Here is a 20,382-nt window from a genome sequence, read left to right on the forward strand (position 1 = left end):
ATGCATTATGCCTGACAGCACTTATAAGGTGATTAATTTATTAAAATGTACTGGCACGATGTCAAGAATGTCTCTTGATAGAAACACAAGACTTTAATCATAAGCAAATATTTTATCTGGCCTGCATTTGCACAAAGTAAATTAATCAATGAAAGACAAAATAAGAAATTTTTAATTTGGCTATGCCCCTGAATTTTGACCAGTTTTTGTTCTAAAAAAGAAAATGTCAGCACTGAAATTTAAGTAAAATAAAGCAGAGTCAGTATTACATTTAGTCAACAATCAGCAGTACACAGTGGAGTAATCCATGCACACTACCTGAGAAAACAATATAATTTGGAAAGAAAATGAGGATAAATAAATCAATTTTTATTTTAAAAGCATATTTCTCTTTTCCCTTTCCTAAAAGTACACTTTTCTGGGATTTAGTAATATAATCTAAACAGAGGCATAAAATTTGAGACAACAAAATCATTGATTTCAAATTGATTACGCCAACTCATTTTAGAAATAAATTTAATGCATTGATTTTGAACGCAATTTTAAAGAAAAATGGCCAAGGACAATTCTTCCAAATAAAATCAAGAAAATAAACTTCTCCACAAAATGTACAAACCAGAATGCACAACATTTGAAAAAATTACGATTTGTATATAGTTGTTTGAAGATATTATACTATTACTACAGGCTCCAAAACATCTTTAACAAAGATTATTTATACCTATTCCTGTTTTTGTGTCAATCTGTCATGATCAATGATACTAAAGGATTTTGCCTAAATTCTAAATTGAGTACAATTTGTCATAATTTTTTCCTAAATATGAAATTGAGAATTGATTCACTTTTAATTTTTAAAAATAAGCAAATGTTCTGTGAATGAAGAAGGAAGTGTGTGTTATGAAATTAAGCCAATGACAAATTGAAACAACTTAGAATTCATTTGATTTCCTCCTTGGTTACCAGTAACAACTCCATGTTTTAATTATTTCCTATTTGCTGACTCTCAATAATGGCCAAGCTTAAGCAGCCAATTATAAGTAGTTTACTTTAAAAAAATCAAATATACACTGAGAGATTTGGGCAATCACCTCATTTATGTGATTATTTTAATGTTCTCAGATACATGGTACTATATTCTCAAAATAACTGCTTGTCGGAAGAACATTTATCATATAGACCTAAATAATAGTCTAAATCTAAGAAGCTACTACCAAGAATGCCAATAACTTAGATATTTTTATCTAAGTTTTAGCAGAGTCCTGTCTAACTTTTTATACAGCTTGACATTGGTTAATGCACATAAACGACACCTAGACTGATAATCTCTTCATGAGCTGCACTAATTTCTAAACTGAAGCCACAGAATGCAGTGCAATGCCTATCAGTTTAATTATACAGCAAGCTAAAGGAAATCATGAAAGGCATACTGTTGTATATGTCTAAGAAAAACCAAATGTTGGGAGAATTCCCAGGGCAAGCACCCAGAATGGACCTTCAATTACTCGATCAAACCACCATTCCATTCAATTCCCTTTTCAACTCTCCAATGAATTCAACTTTCTAATTGGTTAATGTGGCTGGCTACCAAAAAATTAACATAATTTGCATATTTAGTCACACACTTTAAATACATTTCTAAGTGGTTTGAGACAGAAGAAATAGTTTGTAAGTGTTCCTTGAGTACTGAAAAGTATAGAAAAACAAGTAAATGCTAAGAATTTGGTGCCATTCTTTGAAGAAACTAGAAGAACCATCTATGAGGCTTAAAACACAAAACAAGGAGCAAAAGAGAGAGAGAAAGTGAGGGACAAGTAAAAGAAAAGTATAAAGTAAACATTTTTTTCAGGAACTCAGGCATTTTCCACATGTGCTGCAGAATGTAAGGGGAGGAATTTTCTTAGAGAATGATAAGTGAAGTTAGCACATTTTCCTTTCCTTCCTTGTTCTCAAACCATAAAGTGCAACACATGTACTTGAGCATTTTCAATTTATCCACAGTCTCAGTCATTAACCACGCCCCCTGCCAACTGGGGAGGTGTGTGGCAGCCACTGTTCAGTTGCTTAGGTTTTTGGTTTGGTCCCAATGAAGAACATTTAAAAAAAAAAAAAGTCCCCCTTTTTTTTTTTTCTGGAAAACAAATGTACGAGTTTTCAGATCAGTTCATAACTGTTTGCAGCTGTAATTTGTTGGGGGTGGGGGATATTTTACAATTCTTTTTTGTAAACCCAGGCAGCTTTGTTTATAGTTTTATTATTTGCACTTTGTGCCTAAGAGCACAAATCTTAGCCAGTAGAAATACAAATTATTGCAGTTCAAGGGCAAATAGATTTTCCAGACCAAAGGTTAAATGCAAAGAGCTGAAGTTGTTAGTATTCACACAACAGACATTTTTAGCTAACAGTAAGAAGTATTATTTTGAAGGCAAAACAAATAGACAAAAAGACTTCCAAAGATTTAGATTTCATTCCAATAAGATAGAAAAATATTTCTACCATTTTTTGTCTGTTTAGTGGAAATTTGAAATATATTGTTATCAGTTGAATTATGTCACCCCAAAAATATACACTGAAGCCATAATCTCTCATATTTTAGAAAGTTATCTTATTTAGAAACAGGGTCTTGACAGAGATGATCAAGTTAAAATAAAGTCATTAAGATGGGCCTGAATCTAATATGACTAGTGTCCTTAAAGAAAGGGGAAATTTGGACACAGAGACAGATATGCACCCAGGCAGAATATCATGTGAAGACTGGAGTTATGCTGTCCCAAGAAACGGAACTACTTGAAGCTAGGGAAGAGGCCTGGAACATATCAAATTCAGACAGAAAAACCTGCCTAACAAAGGTGCTTCAATCTTACACAAAGGCTGTGCTCTGAAAGTTCATTTACAGGAATGCTAAGACTATAATCAATTTCCTACACTGACACCGAGATTTGGTTTCCAGGCCTGTATTCAAAAGTCTGTCTAACCTCTCATTCAAGTGAACTATCCTCATAAGCAGTCCAGATACAATATTTTAAAGTTTTAATGATGATTCAGTTAGAAACACATTTTATATCATGACAGTATACATACATATAAATCAGACACAAATTTCACTAAATTATTCTTAGTTTGCTGGGATATTTTCTATTTTATTATTAATATTGGTCACATCCTGCTAAATTGGCTTTATAACCACTAATAGATCACGACCCACAAAATTAAAAAATACTGTTCTAAATTTTAGACTCAAGAGAATATTAAAATGAACTATTCTTATTATTTCATAATTCTTATTTCTAGGCCATAACTTCTCTCATTCAATTGATTCAAACTAAATAATGTATTTTTTATTAAGTATAATCATTCATGAAATAAACACAATGTTGTGCTAAAAAAAATACTGTTCTACAATATGCTAAATACACATCTCCCTTGCTTGCTATATAATGCACACTGAATGAATGCTGATGAATTAAGATCTATGTTCTCACAAGACAAAGAAAAAAAAAACTTTCTTTCTCTGTCCTACTGACAAAATCAGCTCGGGCCAAAGAAGTACAGATTTTGCTGAGTGTAGATGGTAAAGAAAAGCAGAGAGAAAATGGATCTGGATATGCCCAGTAGTGGGCATGATGACATAGTTGTGGAAGGCCAGAAGGATCTGACAGAATATCTCCAAATCTCTCTTAAATAGTCCTTCCCTAGTACACCATAGGACGGTGTCAAGAATAAGACTCAGAGACACAGTGAAGGAGACCATTTTGCATAGGACACGGCCTCCATGGCTCTTTCTTATTTGTATGACTGTGGCATTGTTTATCACCTACTCTGTCTTCTAGAATCAAAGAAATATTATACTTAGAGAAAACTAAGGATCATCTCATTCTATTTCAATCCTACTCACTCAGCTAGTGCCAGCTCTGAATGTCCTTCTGATTAACAGCTTGTAATGTCTAAGAAATTGCATGGAGGTAGGGGTATGTGCATGCGGGGGGGGAAAGGAACAGATTTCTTAAGTAGGGGGTGGGAAGAGGAGTTGCTTTACCTTCCATTTGTTTTGCATCTCTTTCTACAGCTAGAAGGTGAAAAGTGAACCATGACTGCCTGCTGATTGATTGACAGTGCACTTCTCAGGGAATCCTGGGCTGAGACATGTGTAGAACTCACAGAATAGAATCTTATTCTTGTTATAACATTTACACTGTGTTTATAAGCCAACTGTTTTCCTTAAGGACGTTTATCCCTGCTATAGTTTAAATGTGTCTCCCAAAGTTTATGTGTTAGAAACTTGATCCCCAGTGAAACAGTTGTTGAGAGGTGGAACCTTTAAGAGGTGATTAGGTAATGAGGGCTCTGCCCTCAAGATTGGATTAATGCTGTTATTATGGGAGTGGGATGGTTAGTACGGGAGTAGGTTCCTGGTAAAAGGATGAGTTTGACCCTCTCCTCTCTGTTCACTGAGTTCACTTTCTTGCCCTTCTGCCGCCTGCCATGGGATGACAGAGCTAGAAGGCCCTTGTCAGATGTGAGAACTTTGAGCTTGGACTTTCCAGCCTCCAGAACTGTAAGAAATAAGTATCTGTTCATTATAAATTATCCAGCCCATGCTATTCTGTTATAGCAGCACAAAATGGACTAAGACAATCTCTTACCTACATATTTGATCAATTACCAAATTGTATGGATTATGCCTCAAAAAAAAGGATATGTCTCTCGAGTCAGATCTCTCCTTTCCATTTCCACTGCATTAGTCTTTTGCAGGGGCAAGACTATTTCCCTGTTTTCCATACCAGTTCATCCTTAGCCTCTCCTACTTCCCCATTGCATTTGGGATACAATCCACATGCCTCAATCTGGCACATGAAGTCCCTCCCAATTGCAACCCAACATATCTTTACAAACCTCTCATTGCAGTTTTGCAACTCTTTCCATTTGTACATGTTGTTCTTTCTACCTTCAATCCTTTCTCCACCTCTCTCTGCCTGGTAAATACTTCATCTCTCAGTTCAAGTGTCATCTAATCTGGGAAGCCATCTCTAGCACCCTGGAGAGGGAGCTGCTTCTTCCTCCAGGCTTCAAGACACTTTGTTCATAGCTATAACGGACTGCTTAGCACATAACACTGAAATTCATAGACTCAGAGGCTTGTCTCGTTTCCAGATTAGTCTTTATCTTTGCAAAACCAGCACCTAGCTAGGTACCTAGAACACTGCATGTGCTTAGTAAATGGCTGTTGAATAAAATCAGTATCATCAAGATTTTGCTGAGTGCTTGCAGTAGTGTTTGATTAAACATTTTGAAAACATACTGTTTATAATTTGTAAAACTAATTTTGCCTAGAAGCATTCTCTGATATCTGTACATTGATATTTTAAATTTTCTTTTTCCCATCTATTCAAAACTTAATGAATCTGCAGCTGTGCCACGGGTTTTCTCCCATCCTCACTTAAAGAAAATAATTTCTTTTTTCCAACTGCACAATTAGAGGTGGGAGCTTTGCCATTATGCCCATAATTTTAACACTGTACTCTTTGTGGTATACAGAGAACCCAGAAAATGATATGTTCGGGCAAGGTAATGTTTGAGTATGGCCTTGCCACACACTATATCTGTTTGTTCTGGCTTGAGAGCAAGGAAAAAAAAATAATATTTCACTTCACGCCAAACACAAAGGTTGTTTAAGGTTTGAAGAAATTTTGGGTTTAGTCCCCAAACTATTTTCAAGGCAGCTGGAAGCTTTCATTTGTCTTTGAGATCTTGTTCAGAAAAGTGATGTTTATCATTATTATAAACATAAAAACATTGTCTTAGGGAGGCAGTAATTTAGAACATAAAATACAACAACCCTTTTTTTCTTCAGCGAGGCGGCCGAGCTACAGACGCAAACATGCAGATCTTTGTGACGACCCTCCCGGGCAAAACCATCACCCTTGAGGTCGAGCCCAGTGACACCATTGAGAACGTCAAAGCCAAAATTCAAGACAAGGAGGGTATCCCACCTGACCAGCAGCGTCTGATATTTGCCGGCAAACAGCTGGAAGATGGCCGCACTCTCTCAGGCTACAACATCCAGAAAGAGTCCACGCTGCACCTGGTGTTGCGCCTGCGAGGTAGCATTATTGAGCCTTCCCTCCGCCAGCTTGCCCAGAAATACAACCGCGACAAGATGATCTGCCGCAAGTGCTACACTCGCCTTCACCCTCGTGCTGTCAACTGCCACAAGAAGAAGTGTGGCCATACCAACAACCTGCACCCCAAGAAGAAGGTCAAATAAGGCTCTTCTTTCCTTGAAGGGCAGCCTCCTGCCCAGGCCCTGTGGCCCTGGAGCCTCAATAAAGTGTCCCTTTCATTGACTGGAGCAGAAAAAAAAAAAAAATACAACAACACATTCTTTGGGGGGATGAAATTAGTTGACGAAAAAATATTTTTTGTAACATTAGTAAATAAAGTATTTTCAAATCTTTAGTCAGTGAAACAAAATCAAAAGAATACGGGGATACCTGTAGAAGGAAAGAAGGAAAAAGAAAATTGTTTTTGCTAACTTCTTTCAATTATTACCTTACTGCAAATTTATTAAGGGTTTGTTAATACAGTTTTGATTTAACAGATACACAATTTCCCAAACTGTTAACTCTGAATGTGGAATTCTTGAGACAAAGATGTACAGGAGGCACGCAAATTATCCTGTCATCCTCTCCTGAACACCCTCACCTCAGCCAGAGGAGGACTGTGCCAGCAAAATGGGTCAAGGCTTGTTTCTGACATCATCTTGACTTTCTGCTGCTTGACGATGAGCAGCAACTGGAAAGTGAATGAAAGTTTGATGTCAACCTACACCTGGACTTTGGGTGCTTCTACAACCATGGGCAGGTGCTCATACAGGAAACATTTTCTGAGTGTACACTACTTATTAGAATCCATGGTAGGTGCTGGAGATACAGAGGCTAAGAAAACACAATCCCACCCTTCACGGAATTTACAAGATAGCAGAGAAATGGAAACTTGAAATGTGATTATTATTTAAAAAAAGGCATACATAACTACCATTGATTGAGAGCTCACCATAAAAAGCCAGGCTTTGTGCTAAGAGTTTACGTGCATTATCTCATTCGATCCTCAAAGACATCATGGAGGAAGGAATTACTAACCAGATTTTTCAGATAAGAAGAACAAGTTTTAGAAAGGTTAATTAACAGGCTGAAGGCCATAGAGGCAGTCACGGCTGAGGTTCCAATCCAAGTCTGAAGTCAGAGCTCCAGCCTTTCCACTCTGAAGCGCTATGCAGTCTGGCAGATTAGCTGAGGTTCAGTTAGATAAGCCACACAGGGAGTGAATTTTGAGGGTCACGTAGGTATTTCTGGGAGAAAGATAATGGACAGGACGAGAACTCTGAGAGAGAGAGAGAGAGAGAGAGAGACAGAATGTGCTTTGAAAGCATGGGAGAATTAATAACTCGGCAGGTGTGGCAATCGAGGGAGTTCAGCACCGTGGTGCAGCAGTGACCTGCCAGAAAGCTGACACTGGAGAAACAGGCAGGCTCTTGGGTTTCTATTAAATCAAGGAGTTGAAAAATAAAGGAAAGTCACTTATAAAAGTAAAACACAGTGTATCAATGGTCTATTCAGGCCAGCATTTAATTTCTAATTTTAGTTTCAAGAGTTATTTTAACCTAGACGGAGAAATTAGTTTCTCTTTATAATCACTTTGCTGACTGTAAAATACTGATATTTATTGTTTTTTTCTAAATGCTTAATTTTTTCTCTAGCCTTTCAGTTCCATTCCTTTAATATAATGATCTGAGTAAAGCAGTTCAATTCTTTATTTTTATTTCTAGTAAGTTCGAGTCTTCTGAAGTCTTTTTTCGGTGGGGAGGGTGACAGGGTCTTAATCTGTCATCCAGGCTGGAGTACAGTGGCATGATCATAACTCACTGTAGCCTTAAACTCCTGGGCTAGAGTAACCCTCCTACCTCAGCTTGTAGGTAGGACTATAGGCATATGCCACCATGCACAGATACTTTTAAAAAAAAATTTTGTAGAGACAGAGTCTTACTATGTTGCCCAGGCTGGTCTCCAACTCCCGGCTTCCAGCGATCCTCCTGCCTCTGCCTACCAGAGCACTGGGATTACAGGTGTGAGCCACCGCACCCAGCTTCCCTGAGTTTTATTCTTAGATCTGATGAGAAGATACCATGTTTTCCTGAGCTTGGTCTTTAAAGGTATTATAAAACATACGTCTTAAACCACACCCCCACCTCATTATTTTCACTTTGTTACTTAGGCACCTTAATTTTAAAGAGCAACTTCCAAGGCTTCTCCCTATCTTGTTTTTACCACCCCTGGCCCTACTATTTCCCATTAACATGCTTTTTCTCGTGCAAAAACTAAAATCAATTTCCATATCTGGCTTTGGGATAATTTGCATAAGGGTTATAATGTACTATACTTTGGTTCTGGAGTCTGGTATTTGTTTAGCAACAATACTGTAAGTCTATATCTGATATCAGAAGTCAAATTTATTTTACAGCTTATCTTAAAATGATGGCTTAAAATTTGAAAGGGATTTTAAATTTAGAAATATAGATATATACAAATTTCTTCACAAGAAAAGGACATAGGTCGAAAGATTAATTTACAATTTTTAAAGTGTACTCATGTGTACTTGGTCAAAACAAAGTTCATCTGCCATTTTTATGTGTAAAAATGGGCTTGTCATAATTTCCTTCAGTGTATCCCTATCAGCTGAGATATTGTATGACCTGCAAATGTTTATTATAATCTGAAAACTTTAAAATATTTATTAGAAATTCAATTTTGAACTACATCTACTTAAAAAATTAAAGAAGACTGAATGCAACATCGCTCTTAACATTTTCCATTGACAGAAGTATGTTTATCCCCAGCGTATAAACTGCTCAGTGTCTATGACAAAACATTTCTCCAAATAGAAAATAATGGTTGCTATCTGTAATAGGAATAAGAGAATCTAAGTTATTTTCTAAAAAAAAAAAAAGGTAAATTAAACTTTTTTGAATAAATCTTTATCTTAAAAAAACCAAAGTAGAATTCCAGATAATTACAAAATAGTCTTTTATCCTATCTAAGAAAAAAGAAGCAGAAGAGGAAACCTTCCTATTTTAATGTACATGTAAAATAGGAGCTTCATTTTCCTTAAACTGCATTAATGAATACATAACTCTAGGAAATAAACTAAAAACTATTTCCTCTTTCTCAGGGTAAATATCAAATACTCTGCAATGTAAACAGAAGTAGCATTCCAAATTGTTTTTTCTTTGCACTGTAGGAATGCTTATATAATAACTAAGGGTGAGTAAATTACTTGCAACTTTTTTAGTATAAGAATATTCCTAGAAATTTATATGGAAAGCTTTAGAAATTCTGTGGACAATAGTGTTCTGATATGCTTCCATTAAATTTCTTTGTAGTCTCCAATTCAACAAGTGTTTACTGAGTACCTGCTACGTGCCTAACATAAAAACAACTTAAGCTACCCTGTCCAGAGTCATTTTTAATCTCTAGTGCAGTAAGTGTCTATATATTAGAGCTCATTGCTAATGGGAGCAAGGTCAGGAGTTCAGTTTCCTCTGCCCGTTAGCTAGTTTTTCTCTTTTGAATGACGATAGACTCTTCCCTTTACTAAGCTTCTAATGGGGGAAAACTCCACTATTAATCCCAAATACATGCCATGATCATCAACTTCGTGTACAAATGGCTATTCTTTAGACATGTGTGTAGAGTGTTTTCCATTTGTTTCTGTATATGTGACTGAGCAAGTCATTTTATTTCTCTGTGTTTGAGTTCAATCATCTGAAAACGGAAGCTATGATTTAGGTTATCTCTAGGGATCCATTTGGCTCTAAAATAGAGTCTATATTTTCATAATTCTCAAAAGTTACTTTTGCATATGTTAATAGCAGCATTATTCATAACAGCCAAAGGGTGGAAATAACCCAAATGTCTATCAACTAATGAATGGAAAAACAAAATTTGCTACATCCATATATTATAATATTATTCAGTCATAAAAAACAATGAAGTAGTGATACATGCCACAACATGGATGAATCTTGAAAATATTATACCAAGGGAAAGAAACTAGTCACAAAAGATTACCTATGATATGATTACATGCAAACTGATGATATGATTACATGCAAACTGTACAACTCTGTGAATATACTCAAAACTACTGAACTGCACATTTAAAATGTATGAACTGTATGGTATGTGAATTATATCTCAATAAAGCTGTTAAAAAGTGATTTCTATGGCCAAGCATGGTGGTTCATGCCTGTTATCCCAGCATTTTGGGAGGCTGAGGTGGGTAGACCACTTGAAGTCAGGAGTTCGAGACCAGCCTGGCCAACATGGTGAAACCTTGTCTCTACTAACAATACCAAAATTAGCTGGGCATGGTGGTGCATGCCTGTAGTCTCAGCTACTCAGGAGGATGAGGCAGGGGAATTGCTTGAACCCTGGAGGCGGAGGTTGCAGTGAGCCAAGATTGTACCACTGCACTCCAACCTGGGCGACAGAGCAAGACTTTGTCTCCAAAAAAAAAAAGTTATTTCTCATTCTTCTTATGGTACGAATAAATAGTGCATTAAAAAGGTTTAAAACAGAACATAATATTCCATTGGGAATCCATTCTGATCATCACAGACAAATGTAAGTTTCATAGGAAAAATAGGGTGAAAGCTTTGAGAGTTTCAAAAAATTTGGTTCAATTCTATTTTCAACAGTACTTCCAGCAAACAATTCTAGAGGTCATCTTCCAATATTGATGTGATGAAGTGCAATACAATGATACAGCACTACCTAAACTGTGCTAAGCACTCTTGCACTGATGGAATTGAAAGTGCATTGCAAGCATAAGAAGACAAACTAAAAGAAAAGCAATATGCCCTTTACATCTGAGTAGTTTCATCATTAACAAAACAAAACAAACCCTACAAAACCAAAACTATCACTTTTTGGTTTTTTTTGAGACAGAGTCTTCCTCTGTCGCCCAGACTGGAGTGCAGTGGCATGAACTCAGCTCACTGCAACCTCTAACTCCAGGGTTCAGGTGATTCTTGTGCCTCAGCCTCCCAAGTAGCTGGGATTACAAGAGCATGCCAGCACACCCAGATAGTTTTTGTTTGTTTGTTTGTTTTTCTTTTTGTATTTTTGGTAGAAACAGATTTCACCATGTTAACCAGGCTGGTCTCAAACTCCTGACCTCCAGTGATTCCCCAGACTTGGCCTTCCAGAGTGCTGGTATTACAGGCATGAGCCACTGTGCCTGGTCCTATCACATTCTTTAACTCCAAAATTTCCCTCATAAAATAAGTACCTTGAGTGGTATCATCTCTTATAGACAATGAAAATGACCTGCTCAAATTCATATATGGCCAACTAACTTAGTTGTCTGTCGTCTGTATGTTTTCTGATGGCAAGTTTACCACTGGTTTGTACTGAATAGCTAACATCTTTACTTTTTCAGTGGTTTAAACAGGATGATCTTAAAATTTGAAAACATCCTCACCTAAGTTCATGTTATCTTCTTTATTTGGAATAATTAGCAAATATTTGGGCTCCATGGGTAATTCAACCATCATGTGAGAACAGAGCCTAGAGAGATCGTATTTGTTCTGAATGACAGTGATGAAGAATAAATTCAGACACACAACCCATAGGCATTGGCCCAGATTTGAAGTGAGGCAGCTTTTAACTCCCTCCTAGACTGTGTTAGTTGAGGGAGGGGGCAGAGCCAGGAGTGCTACCAGAGTGCCAACAAGTTAGGAAAAACAGACTTCTAGATAAATTAACTGAAAGGTGTCATCTCCACAAGCAGTAGAGGGCTCTCTAACACCACAGAGAAACTCACAAGCTGGCCCAACATTACCTGGGTTCTTCCCTGGTGGACTCCCATATCATCCCCATGTTACTGATGTTTACGTTGGCAAAAGGGTATTCTAAAGACCAATGCTTGGGAAGAGTTGATGAATTCTACTGATAAGAAGCTTCAGTGAAACTTTTAGATGTTGGGCTACTAATACATGTTTATTAATCCTCTTCCTTTAAGTCTGTTTTGAAGAAGAGCCACTGCAATTTGGAATTATGATGTGCTTCACCATCATCAAACAAATATTCGATAATACACACTTGATATCATTATTTGCTACATGAAAAAAAATAATTACATAGACATGATTGATTTCAGCTTCTCACTTTGGTAGACAAACCCAGGAAAGAACAGGATGTCAACACATGAAAGCAGATGTCAATGCACTGAAGTCAAATAATCTACATCAATCATTAGCACTCACAGGTTCATAACTTCATCTGCCATCATTATCCCTTGTGGATATAAATTAAGGTCGTTTACTGGAAAGTTAGTCTTGCAAATTAAAATACTGCTATGAAAGTTGAGAATTTTGTCTTAGATATGACTCAGAGTTAAAACTTTGTATCTTAGCCTGCTTGAGTGTTTCTATACATAAAATAGAGATCCTTACCTACAGACCCACAATATCTAAGGGGAAGGAAACTCAATGAAATGAGAATTGTACAAAGAGTCTGTGGTACAAACTAAGCCTGAGATCTGACAAAACATATTATCTCAGTGACAGAAAGTAAATTTAGTCACCTGAGAAAACTTCTATTTCAATTCTTAGTTTAATATAGTTTCTCCCTTTATTTCTGATATTATTTTATTTTTCTCAAGGAACAGTTTCAGATGGCAAGAATATCCATATAAGTTCATACACTATGTTGAGTTTTATTATTAGCTATAGGTAGTTTGTAAATATTTTAGTATTTTAAAAAATAACTGGGACTGTTTAATTATCTCAATAGAGATACTTAATAAGATTCTGTCTTTAAGCCATTTGTAGTGAATCATTAAGAACTAAGGACTTTAGAGAAGGTCGTAATTTAAACATTCAGCCTCTGCCATGTTTTTTTCTAAAGATCATCCGTTTCTAAAGAGCCAACTTCATCCTGGAAACTCTACCAATAACATTCCATAATAAACAGATAGCAAGACACATTTTATTTCATTTTTAGTTTTTGACCTTATCTGTTATTCTCATCGTGGCTACAGATTAGCAGTAACAATGTATCTTCTACACACTCTCACAATATGCTAAGAAAGGCTAAAGAGGCATTTATGAAAATTGTAAGTAGACATTAGGGGACAAACATGCCCCTAATAAGATCATACACTTACACAGGATGATAATATCCATCTAGGCACATCTCTATTATTACTATGCTAATCATACTGTGTATTACTGAATTCACCACATGGTACTGTAATTGTCTGGTAATGTGTCTGCATCCTAACTGGTATGTGACCTCTTTGAAGGAAAGCTGTGTCTTAATTACCTTAGGAGTACTGGCAGAACAGAGCAGTGTTTAATCAAAGAGAAAATATTAAACAACACTCTAGTATGTTTTGTTTTAATAGGTAAAACTGACAATTTAGGAAATGAAAGCATCAATTATGAAAAAATCCTCACATAAGGTCAGATATTAAATATGCTATTTGGAGATGTTGAGTAGTATAATGCTAGATTCCTATATATGCCAGCTGTCACTAGCTTTACACGCACTATAATCATTAACTAGAATTTAGATCAGTGTTTCTCTATGGGTGGACCATCTGCATCAGATTTAGGAAGCTTGTTAAAATGCAGATACCTCCAGATTTGGATGCAGTGAGTCTAGGGAAGGAGGGCAACGGGAAGGATTTGATTTTAAAAATAAGTTCCTTAGGTAATTCTCATGTACTCAAAGTATGAGAAGCATTGAACTCTCTGCTACATACAAATAGTGAGCATGAATTTCTTTAGCTGCTATTTAAAGCTACTCTTTTACTCATCCAGTTTCAATGTAGTTTATATTCCTTGGTGCTCTTAAACAGAATGCAACAAAGCACTCATTCTAAGACTACTACTAAGGCTCTGGAACCTTCCTGCTTCAGGCTCATAACGGTGGGGAGAGTCAGCAATAGTCATCATTACCATGAGAGTCACAAAAATCAATAGCCAAAGATACCAAACTGGGATTTGAAGAAACAATTACACGTAAGAGCAGGAAAGTTTTCCACATAAATGCTTACATTCACAAGGCACGCTTAAGAAAGACAACTGCACAAACCTGGTCCTTACCTTCAGGAGGTTTATAATCAAAGGTAGGTACAGGCTGGCAGTAAAGATTGCAGGGAAATCAGTCAAATTAAACTCTAAGAGCTGGGCAAACATTGCGGCAGTGAATGCACGTAGCAGCACTCTTCAGAATGGTAATGCAAAGAAACAAAAGTAGCAACTCAACATTCTTGAATGCAAATTCAAATTATTCCTCCATTTATTCCTACTAGGTTCATTAATCATGACTAAAAATACAAAATAATTTCCAGGAAATAATGATGGTTTTATTTTAGCTTTAATCGTTTTGACTGCCTAAACAATGTTTTCACAGTATAAAGATCTATTTTCTTCTTAACAGTTTTATAGCATCAAGTGGCTATCACAGAGTTCAGTACTAGCCAATATTCTTATCTAGAATACAATTCACTTAAAACCCTTAAGAACTGATGTCATTATAAAGGGAAAAATGTCTCCAACTTTAAAGTTGGAAAGCAGATCAAGACTCCACAAAGTGTTGTAGTCTCTTACAAGCTTTAAGCATGTAGACATTTTCACTGAGTTCATTTAGAAAAATTTTAGATATATTTGTAAACCACTTTCTGCTCCCTTGGATTATTAATTTTTACAAAAGGAACTCTTCGGACACCCCCATGAGGTTCCCATGGCGGTGTCCTTGTTAGTACAGTGAAGGAAAAATGACTATACTGTTTTATCTCACTGTAAGTATCTGTAGAAACCATTTTACAAATAAACAGTGTTTTAAACCTTATTTTTCATTGCTAAAACGAAAACATTCACTGAAATATTTGTGGCATGGTTTTTAAAAATGAAGTTAGTTTTTGTCTAGTTTTTTTTCAATCCTCAAATAAATCACATTTACTATTTGATTTTTAAATTTTTTTTTTTTTTTTTTTTTTACTAATAAAACCTTCTATAGTTTTCCTAAATGAAACATTTCTATGGAATGAAATGCCACTGCATGTAAAGCAGTTGAAGTTGAAATGGGACAATATGATTAGCAAAAGTAATTTTTAAAATCCTAAAATGTGACCTTGGGCAGCCCTGAGGCCCTCTCCATGCATACATTCTTCACTTCTTAGTTCACCAACAGAGTTCTTTTTTATAAGCCCCTTTGTTTAAATTTACCTTTCTCTGCAAAAAGTATAACTCCTTCGCTCCCCCCAGGCCCACAATCTGTATTATAATCATGAAGGAACAAAAACAGTCTTGCGCTCAATCATTCTTACCAAGCAGTTTTAAAAAATGCTATTTGTGTAATAAATCTGTCTGGATTTATTGAAGGGGAAATGTTATCCTTAATATTTATTCTCACATATTATGATGTACTTATTGATGGAAAATCCTTGCCTAAATCTGAACTCCAGAAGAGAAGAATATTGTGATGCATTTTAAAAATGTCTTCAGCCTATCAACATCCTTTAAAATAGCCTTAGCAGAGACACTGCTAAGAAGCTGATTCAGTTTTTATTATAAACTCATTCACTATACTTCTCAGTCTATGTTTTTCTTCAGATTTCAAAGGTATTTTCTTACATTCATTTCCATTCAGAGAATATAACTAAATACAAAAATCAAGTGAAAAAGATAAATTGGGCAAAATGTCAGTAAAAGAGCAGTATAATATTTAATTTTTTCTGTTCTTAGGGAGGAACCATATGTACAATGGACTCTACACAGTTTGCAGCATGTTACTAAAAGATGCCAAGTACTGGCAAAGTTATATGGCTTGATACCACTCAAAAAATACATAGCAGAATAAAATAAAATAGGAACGAATACTACCTTTGCAGAGGCATGATTTCACAAGCCATTCTCGTATGTAAATTTGCAAGGGAATCTCACAACTGTCTCTTCCACGGCAAGTTTGGTCGTCTGTATAGTGAACGTCTTCTTACAGTGGCTAAGCTGGCTTGGGGGCATGAGGCTGCACCGCACGGCTGGAGAAACAACTTGCTCTGCAGTTGGCCAGTCTGCTGCTGCTCTCAGCCTCCAAACTTCTTCAGGCAATGCTATTTTATCGGCTGCTTCTCTACATTTACACTGCAGTCCACTTTGACCTTTTGTTCCAGGGAAGCAGCTGAACCACCCGGCCAATCAGAGGAGCAGCTGCTGCAGCACTAAAGGCGCTCCTCCTCCTCCCCCGCACCCTACTCCTTCTGCTCCTCAATGGTCCCTCCTCCTCCTCTTCCTCCTCCTCCTCCTGCTCCTCTCCTCCTGCTCCTGCTCCTCAGTGGGCTTGCCTAGTTCTGGTAACTTGAAACTTTCCTCTGAGCAGTTCCGCAGACAAAATTTTCAGTCTGGGGCAAGCAACCAATAAGTGCAGCCAGAGCCAAGAGTCCTGTACTTCTCAACATTACAGAGACTGCCAGCAAGGATTCCATTTGTCAAGGAAAGACACTGCCCACGAAACTAAAGGTTTCTGTAGCAGAAGGCAAGAGTTATGTTGCGTCCCCTTTCTTCCTTAAAACAAAACAAAAACACTAGCCTTGAAAGGCGTGAGACTTTTCTAGAAGGAAAGCATGCCTCTAGACCCTTGCCCTACCCACATGTATTTCCTGCTGATGTTTGTTTACACTGCGGTGGTTACTAGTCGCTGGTGACATCACCCAGGGCACGTAGTTCCACTTCTGGGGAGGATACGTGCCCTAAGTCTCTGCCCAAGTTCTTAAGGGATCAGAATCCACCCTCATGAAAATTGTTTCAGCTTATTATTTCTGCATTTTAGTCTTATAAAACTGAATGTGTTTACACAGTTATTTTTCTCCGTGAACATCAACAGCATTTTGGGGAGGTTGCTTTTTATTTATTTATTTTTTAATAGGTAACACAAAATCAGTTTTTCCATAAAGTCTTCTAAATATCTGTTAATTATTACCTTCCCGTTATAATTTCTTCTTTGATGTGGAATACCAGGGTGTTATTTTTAGGAACATAATTCCTAACTCATAGATTTTATACATTGTAAGAAAAATAGCAGAAATATATTTACATGAGATTTTTTTCACAATATGAGTTGTAAAAAATTACCACATAGTCCAGACCATCACTTCCAGTATTAGAAGGAACATGACATTCCGAAACAGTCAGGGCTTGTAGGCACGAGGTATCCCCTTCCTCTGTAGCTTTTCCCCAATTTTATATAGACCACTCATAATTCTGAATTTAGAACACAAGGTCCTATTTATTATAAGGCATCTGCTTTTCTTTGCTATACCTGCTAATAAAAACATTTTAATTGTCTGACTAAATAATCTGTGTTTATGAAAATAGATTTGCCATCCTAAAACTATCTTCATATATAATGATAAACTATCAGTAACTAAAATCAGCTTTTTAAAACAAAAGGAGTTGATTTAACCCCAAACTTATTTAAAATGAAATTGTCTATACTTTTTTGATTCTAGATTTACAAATTCTAATTTGATTCTCTAGTAACACAACTTAGTTCTGTATATTTGCATACCTTTTTATTTAAAAAGATGACTTTAACTCTTGCTCAGCACTTTATTTATTAATTTATTATGTATCTATTTATTTTTGAGATGGAGTCTTGCTCTGTCACCCAGGCTAGAGTGCTGTGGCACAATCTCTGCTCACCGCAACCTCCGCCTCCTAGGCTCAAGCGATTCTCCTGCCTCAGCCTCCCGAGTAGCTGGAATTACAGGCGCCTGCCACCATGCCTGGTTAATTTTTGTGTTTTTAATAGAGATGGGGTTTCACAATGTTGGCCAGGCTGGTCTCGAACTCCTGACCTCAGGTGATCTGCCCGCCTCGGCCTTCTAAAGTGCTGGGATTACAAGTGTAAGCTTAACACTTTAAATAGCTGCTTGAGGTAGAAAATCACAATTATACATCATAGGATCTATTTCATTGATGAGTAAACTTGGTACTAGAAAATAACTTGTTCATATTTACATGGAAAGGTAGTGGCAGAACAGAAACTGGATTGGAGATTTCTCCTGTCTACTCTGGAACTCACTGCTATATAGAGGAATTGCGGAACCACAGTGCTGGCTCTATTCTGTGTGAATTTTTTTTTTCTTTTTTTTTTTGAGACGGAGTCTTGCTCTGTCGCCTAGGCTGGAGTGCAGTGGCATGATCTCGGTTCACTGCAACCTCTGCCTCCTAGGTTCAAATAATTCTCCTGTCTTAGCCTTCTGAGTAGGTGGGATTACAGGTGCTTGCCACCATGCCCTGCTAATTTTTGTATTTTTAGTAGAGAAGGGGTTTCACCATGTTGGTCAGGCTGTCTCGAACTCCTGACCTTGAATGATCCACCTGCCTCAGCCTCCCAAAGTGCCGAGATTACAGGCGTGAGCCACCGCGCCTTGCATGAATGTTTTAAATATCTTATAAGATACAAATATATTCAGAAATAGTTAACATTCAAGTGACAGAAATATTATTTTGTCCTTTCTAAATTTTATGGACACATTAATACTACCTGGCTAAAATAGACATAAAAGCTCAATAATAAAGAACCCAGCATTAAAAAAACAAATGTTAAGTTGAACTACAATTTACACTCTATGCATTCAAAATACATTAAACTGAATTGCAATTTACATTCAATATTAGATTTCACATATATTTCCTAATACATTAAGTTGCCCTATCCACATTCCTCTAACATGCCATATTACATAAAATGTCAATGTTTTTTTAAAAAAAGTAATTAATGCTATAACTCAGTAACTACATGTTTTTTCAAGTCTCCATCATTTATAACAATTCCTCTTTTTTGTGTTTTTTAAAATCTATTTTGGGGGCATTATTTGATAATCATTTATGAATCTGTACCTGATCGCAGCCCCTTCTCTCTACCCCAGCCACTGCCAGAGTTCTGGATCACTTAAATACCTTTCTTATTTCTATTTCTAACATCCTCTTGTCAGTGCATAGTCAGGGAGTGGGAGTGCCATTCATGACCTCTGTCATTTCTAATTTTTCAAACACGGTATTTCAACTACATTTCCCTGGCTACATTTCCCTTTCACGGAGCCCCTTAATGGGCATCCCTCTTAACCTCCAACACTTCTCCCTCTCCCATTCCTCTGCCTTTTCACTTCGCTCTCTGTTCAGCTCCAATTGCTTTGTGATATCCACAGAGGATAGCCTGCAATCAAACCAACTGGCATGCAGGTTTAAAAAAAAAAAAAAAAAAAAAAAGCACATTCCTGACCCTCCTGAGCTTCCTTCTTTCTCTCTCTCTCTCTCTTTCTTTCTTTCTTTCTTTCTTGAGATGGAGTCTCGCTCTGCCGCCCAGGCCACAGTGCAGTGGCGCAATCTCCGCTCACTGCAAGCTTCACTTCCCAGGTTCACGCTATTCTCCTGCCTCAGCCTCCTGAGTAGCTGGGACTACAAGCACCCACCACCATGCCCAGCTAATTTTTTGTATTTTTAGTAAAGACGGGGTTTCACCATGTTAGCCAGGATGGTCTCGATCTCCTGACCTCGTGATCCACCCACCTTGGCCTCCCAAAGTGCTGGGATTACAGGCATGAGCCACCGCACCTGGCCTAGTTATTTCTAAAATGGATTCCCTAGCATCTCCCACTTCTTCCCCCTTTATAAGTCCTGCCTGCTGGGCTGTCTATTGCCAGAGTGCTAAAAATTACAAAGAAAAGTCTCATAGCTTGGTAACTAGTTATACTAAAAATTCATAATACTTAACCTTAGTTTGAACCACAATACTGTGTTGCAACCTTTTTTATTATCTTTGACTGTTCACTGCATTCCCACAGCAACTGCTTCAAATCTTCTCCAGTGCCACAAACCAGAACCTCTCTCACTCACTAATTATTTCACCTGCCAATTGACTGAGAAAGTCAAGATCATCAAACATAAGCGAGTGCCTTTGGTCTTCTCTGCTCCACCTACCACCCCCGTTCCCATTCCAACACACATCTTGCCTCATTCTTTTTGACTTCCTCTCGGTTTAGGAGAAAGGGTCCTCACATATAGGACTCAAGCCTCTTATCTGTGTATTGGATCTCATCATTTTCTCCTTCCTCTGGAAGCAGCCTGGTCTCTCTCCTACATCTTAAATCTGCCCCTCGCTACTCACTTCTCCTCCCTTATGACAGGCAGCCAAGTGAGTGGTATTAGAAAGTGCTTCTCAGCAGTCCTACCCTCTGGGGCTGCAGAGCTACTTTCCTCTTCCTTCCCACTTACACACTTCCACCAAGTCTATCTCTGCTGCCTCCACTTCCTCATAA

General features: G+C 37.2%; 2 protein-coding genes across 13 annotated transcripts in view; one reads left to right on the forward strand and one right to left on the reverse strand.

Moving 5' to 3' along the window:
* LOC103235964 (ubiquitin-ribosomal protein eL40 fusion protein-like) overlaps positions 1-9,569 on the forward strand; it is a 66,429-nt gene extending 56,860 nt beyond the window's left edge. The window contains exon 2 of the mRNA XM_073017483.1: positions 5,849-9,569. Coding sequence (XP_072873584.1) covers positions 5,876-6,262 — 387 coding nt within the window. The 5' untranslated portion in view covers positions 5,849-5,875 and the 3' untranslated portion in view covers positions 6,263-9,569. The remainder of the gene's footprint in view (positions 1-5,848) is intronic.
* FAM13A (family with sequence similarity 13 member A) overlaps positions 1-20,382 on the reverse strand; it is a 375,981-nt gene that overhangs the window by 81,561 nt on the left and 274,038 nt on the right. For 2 of the 12 annotated variants that reach the window (XM_073017482.1, XM_007999253.3), the window contains exon 1: positions 15,947-16,326. The exons of 8 other annotated variants lie outside the window; for them this stretch is intronic. In XM_073017482.1, coding sequence (XP_072873583.1) covers positions 15,947-15,975 — 29 coding nt within the window. In that variant the 5' untranslated portion in view covers positions 15,976-16,326. Of the gene's footprint in view, positions 1-15,946; positions 16,336-20,382 lie in introns of those variants that run through there. 2 more of the 12 variants (XM_007999254.3, XM_007999251.3) reach the window with 2 other exon arrangements.

The sequence above is a fragment of the Chlorocebus sabaeus genome, chromosome 7 (assembly GCF_047675955.1).
Source record: "Chlorocebus sabaeus isolate Y175 chromosome 7, mChlSab1.0.hap1, whole genome shotgun sequence".
NCBI classification, from domain to species: Eukaryota; Metazoa; Chordata; class Mammalia; order Primates; family Cercopithecidae; genus Chlorocebus; species Chlorocebus sabaeus.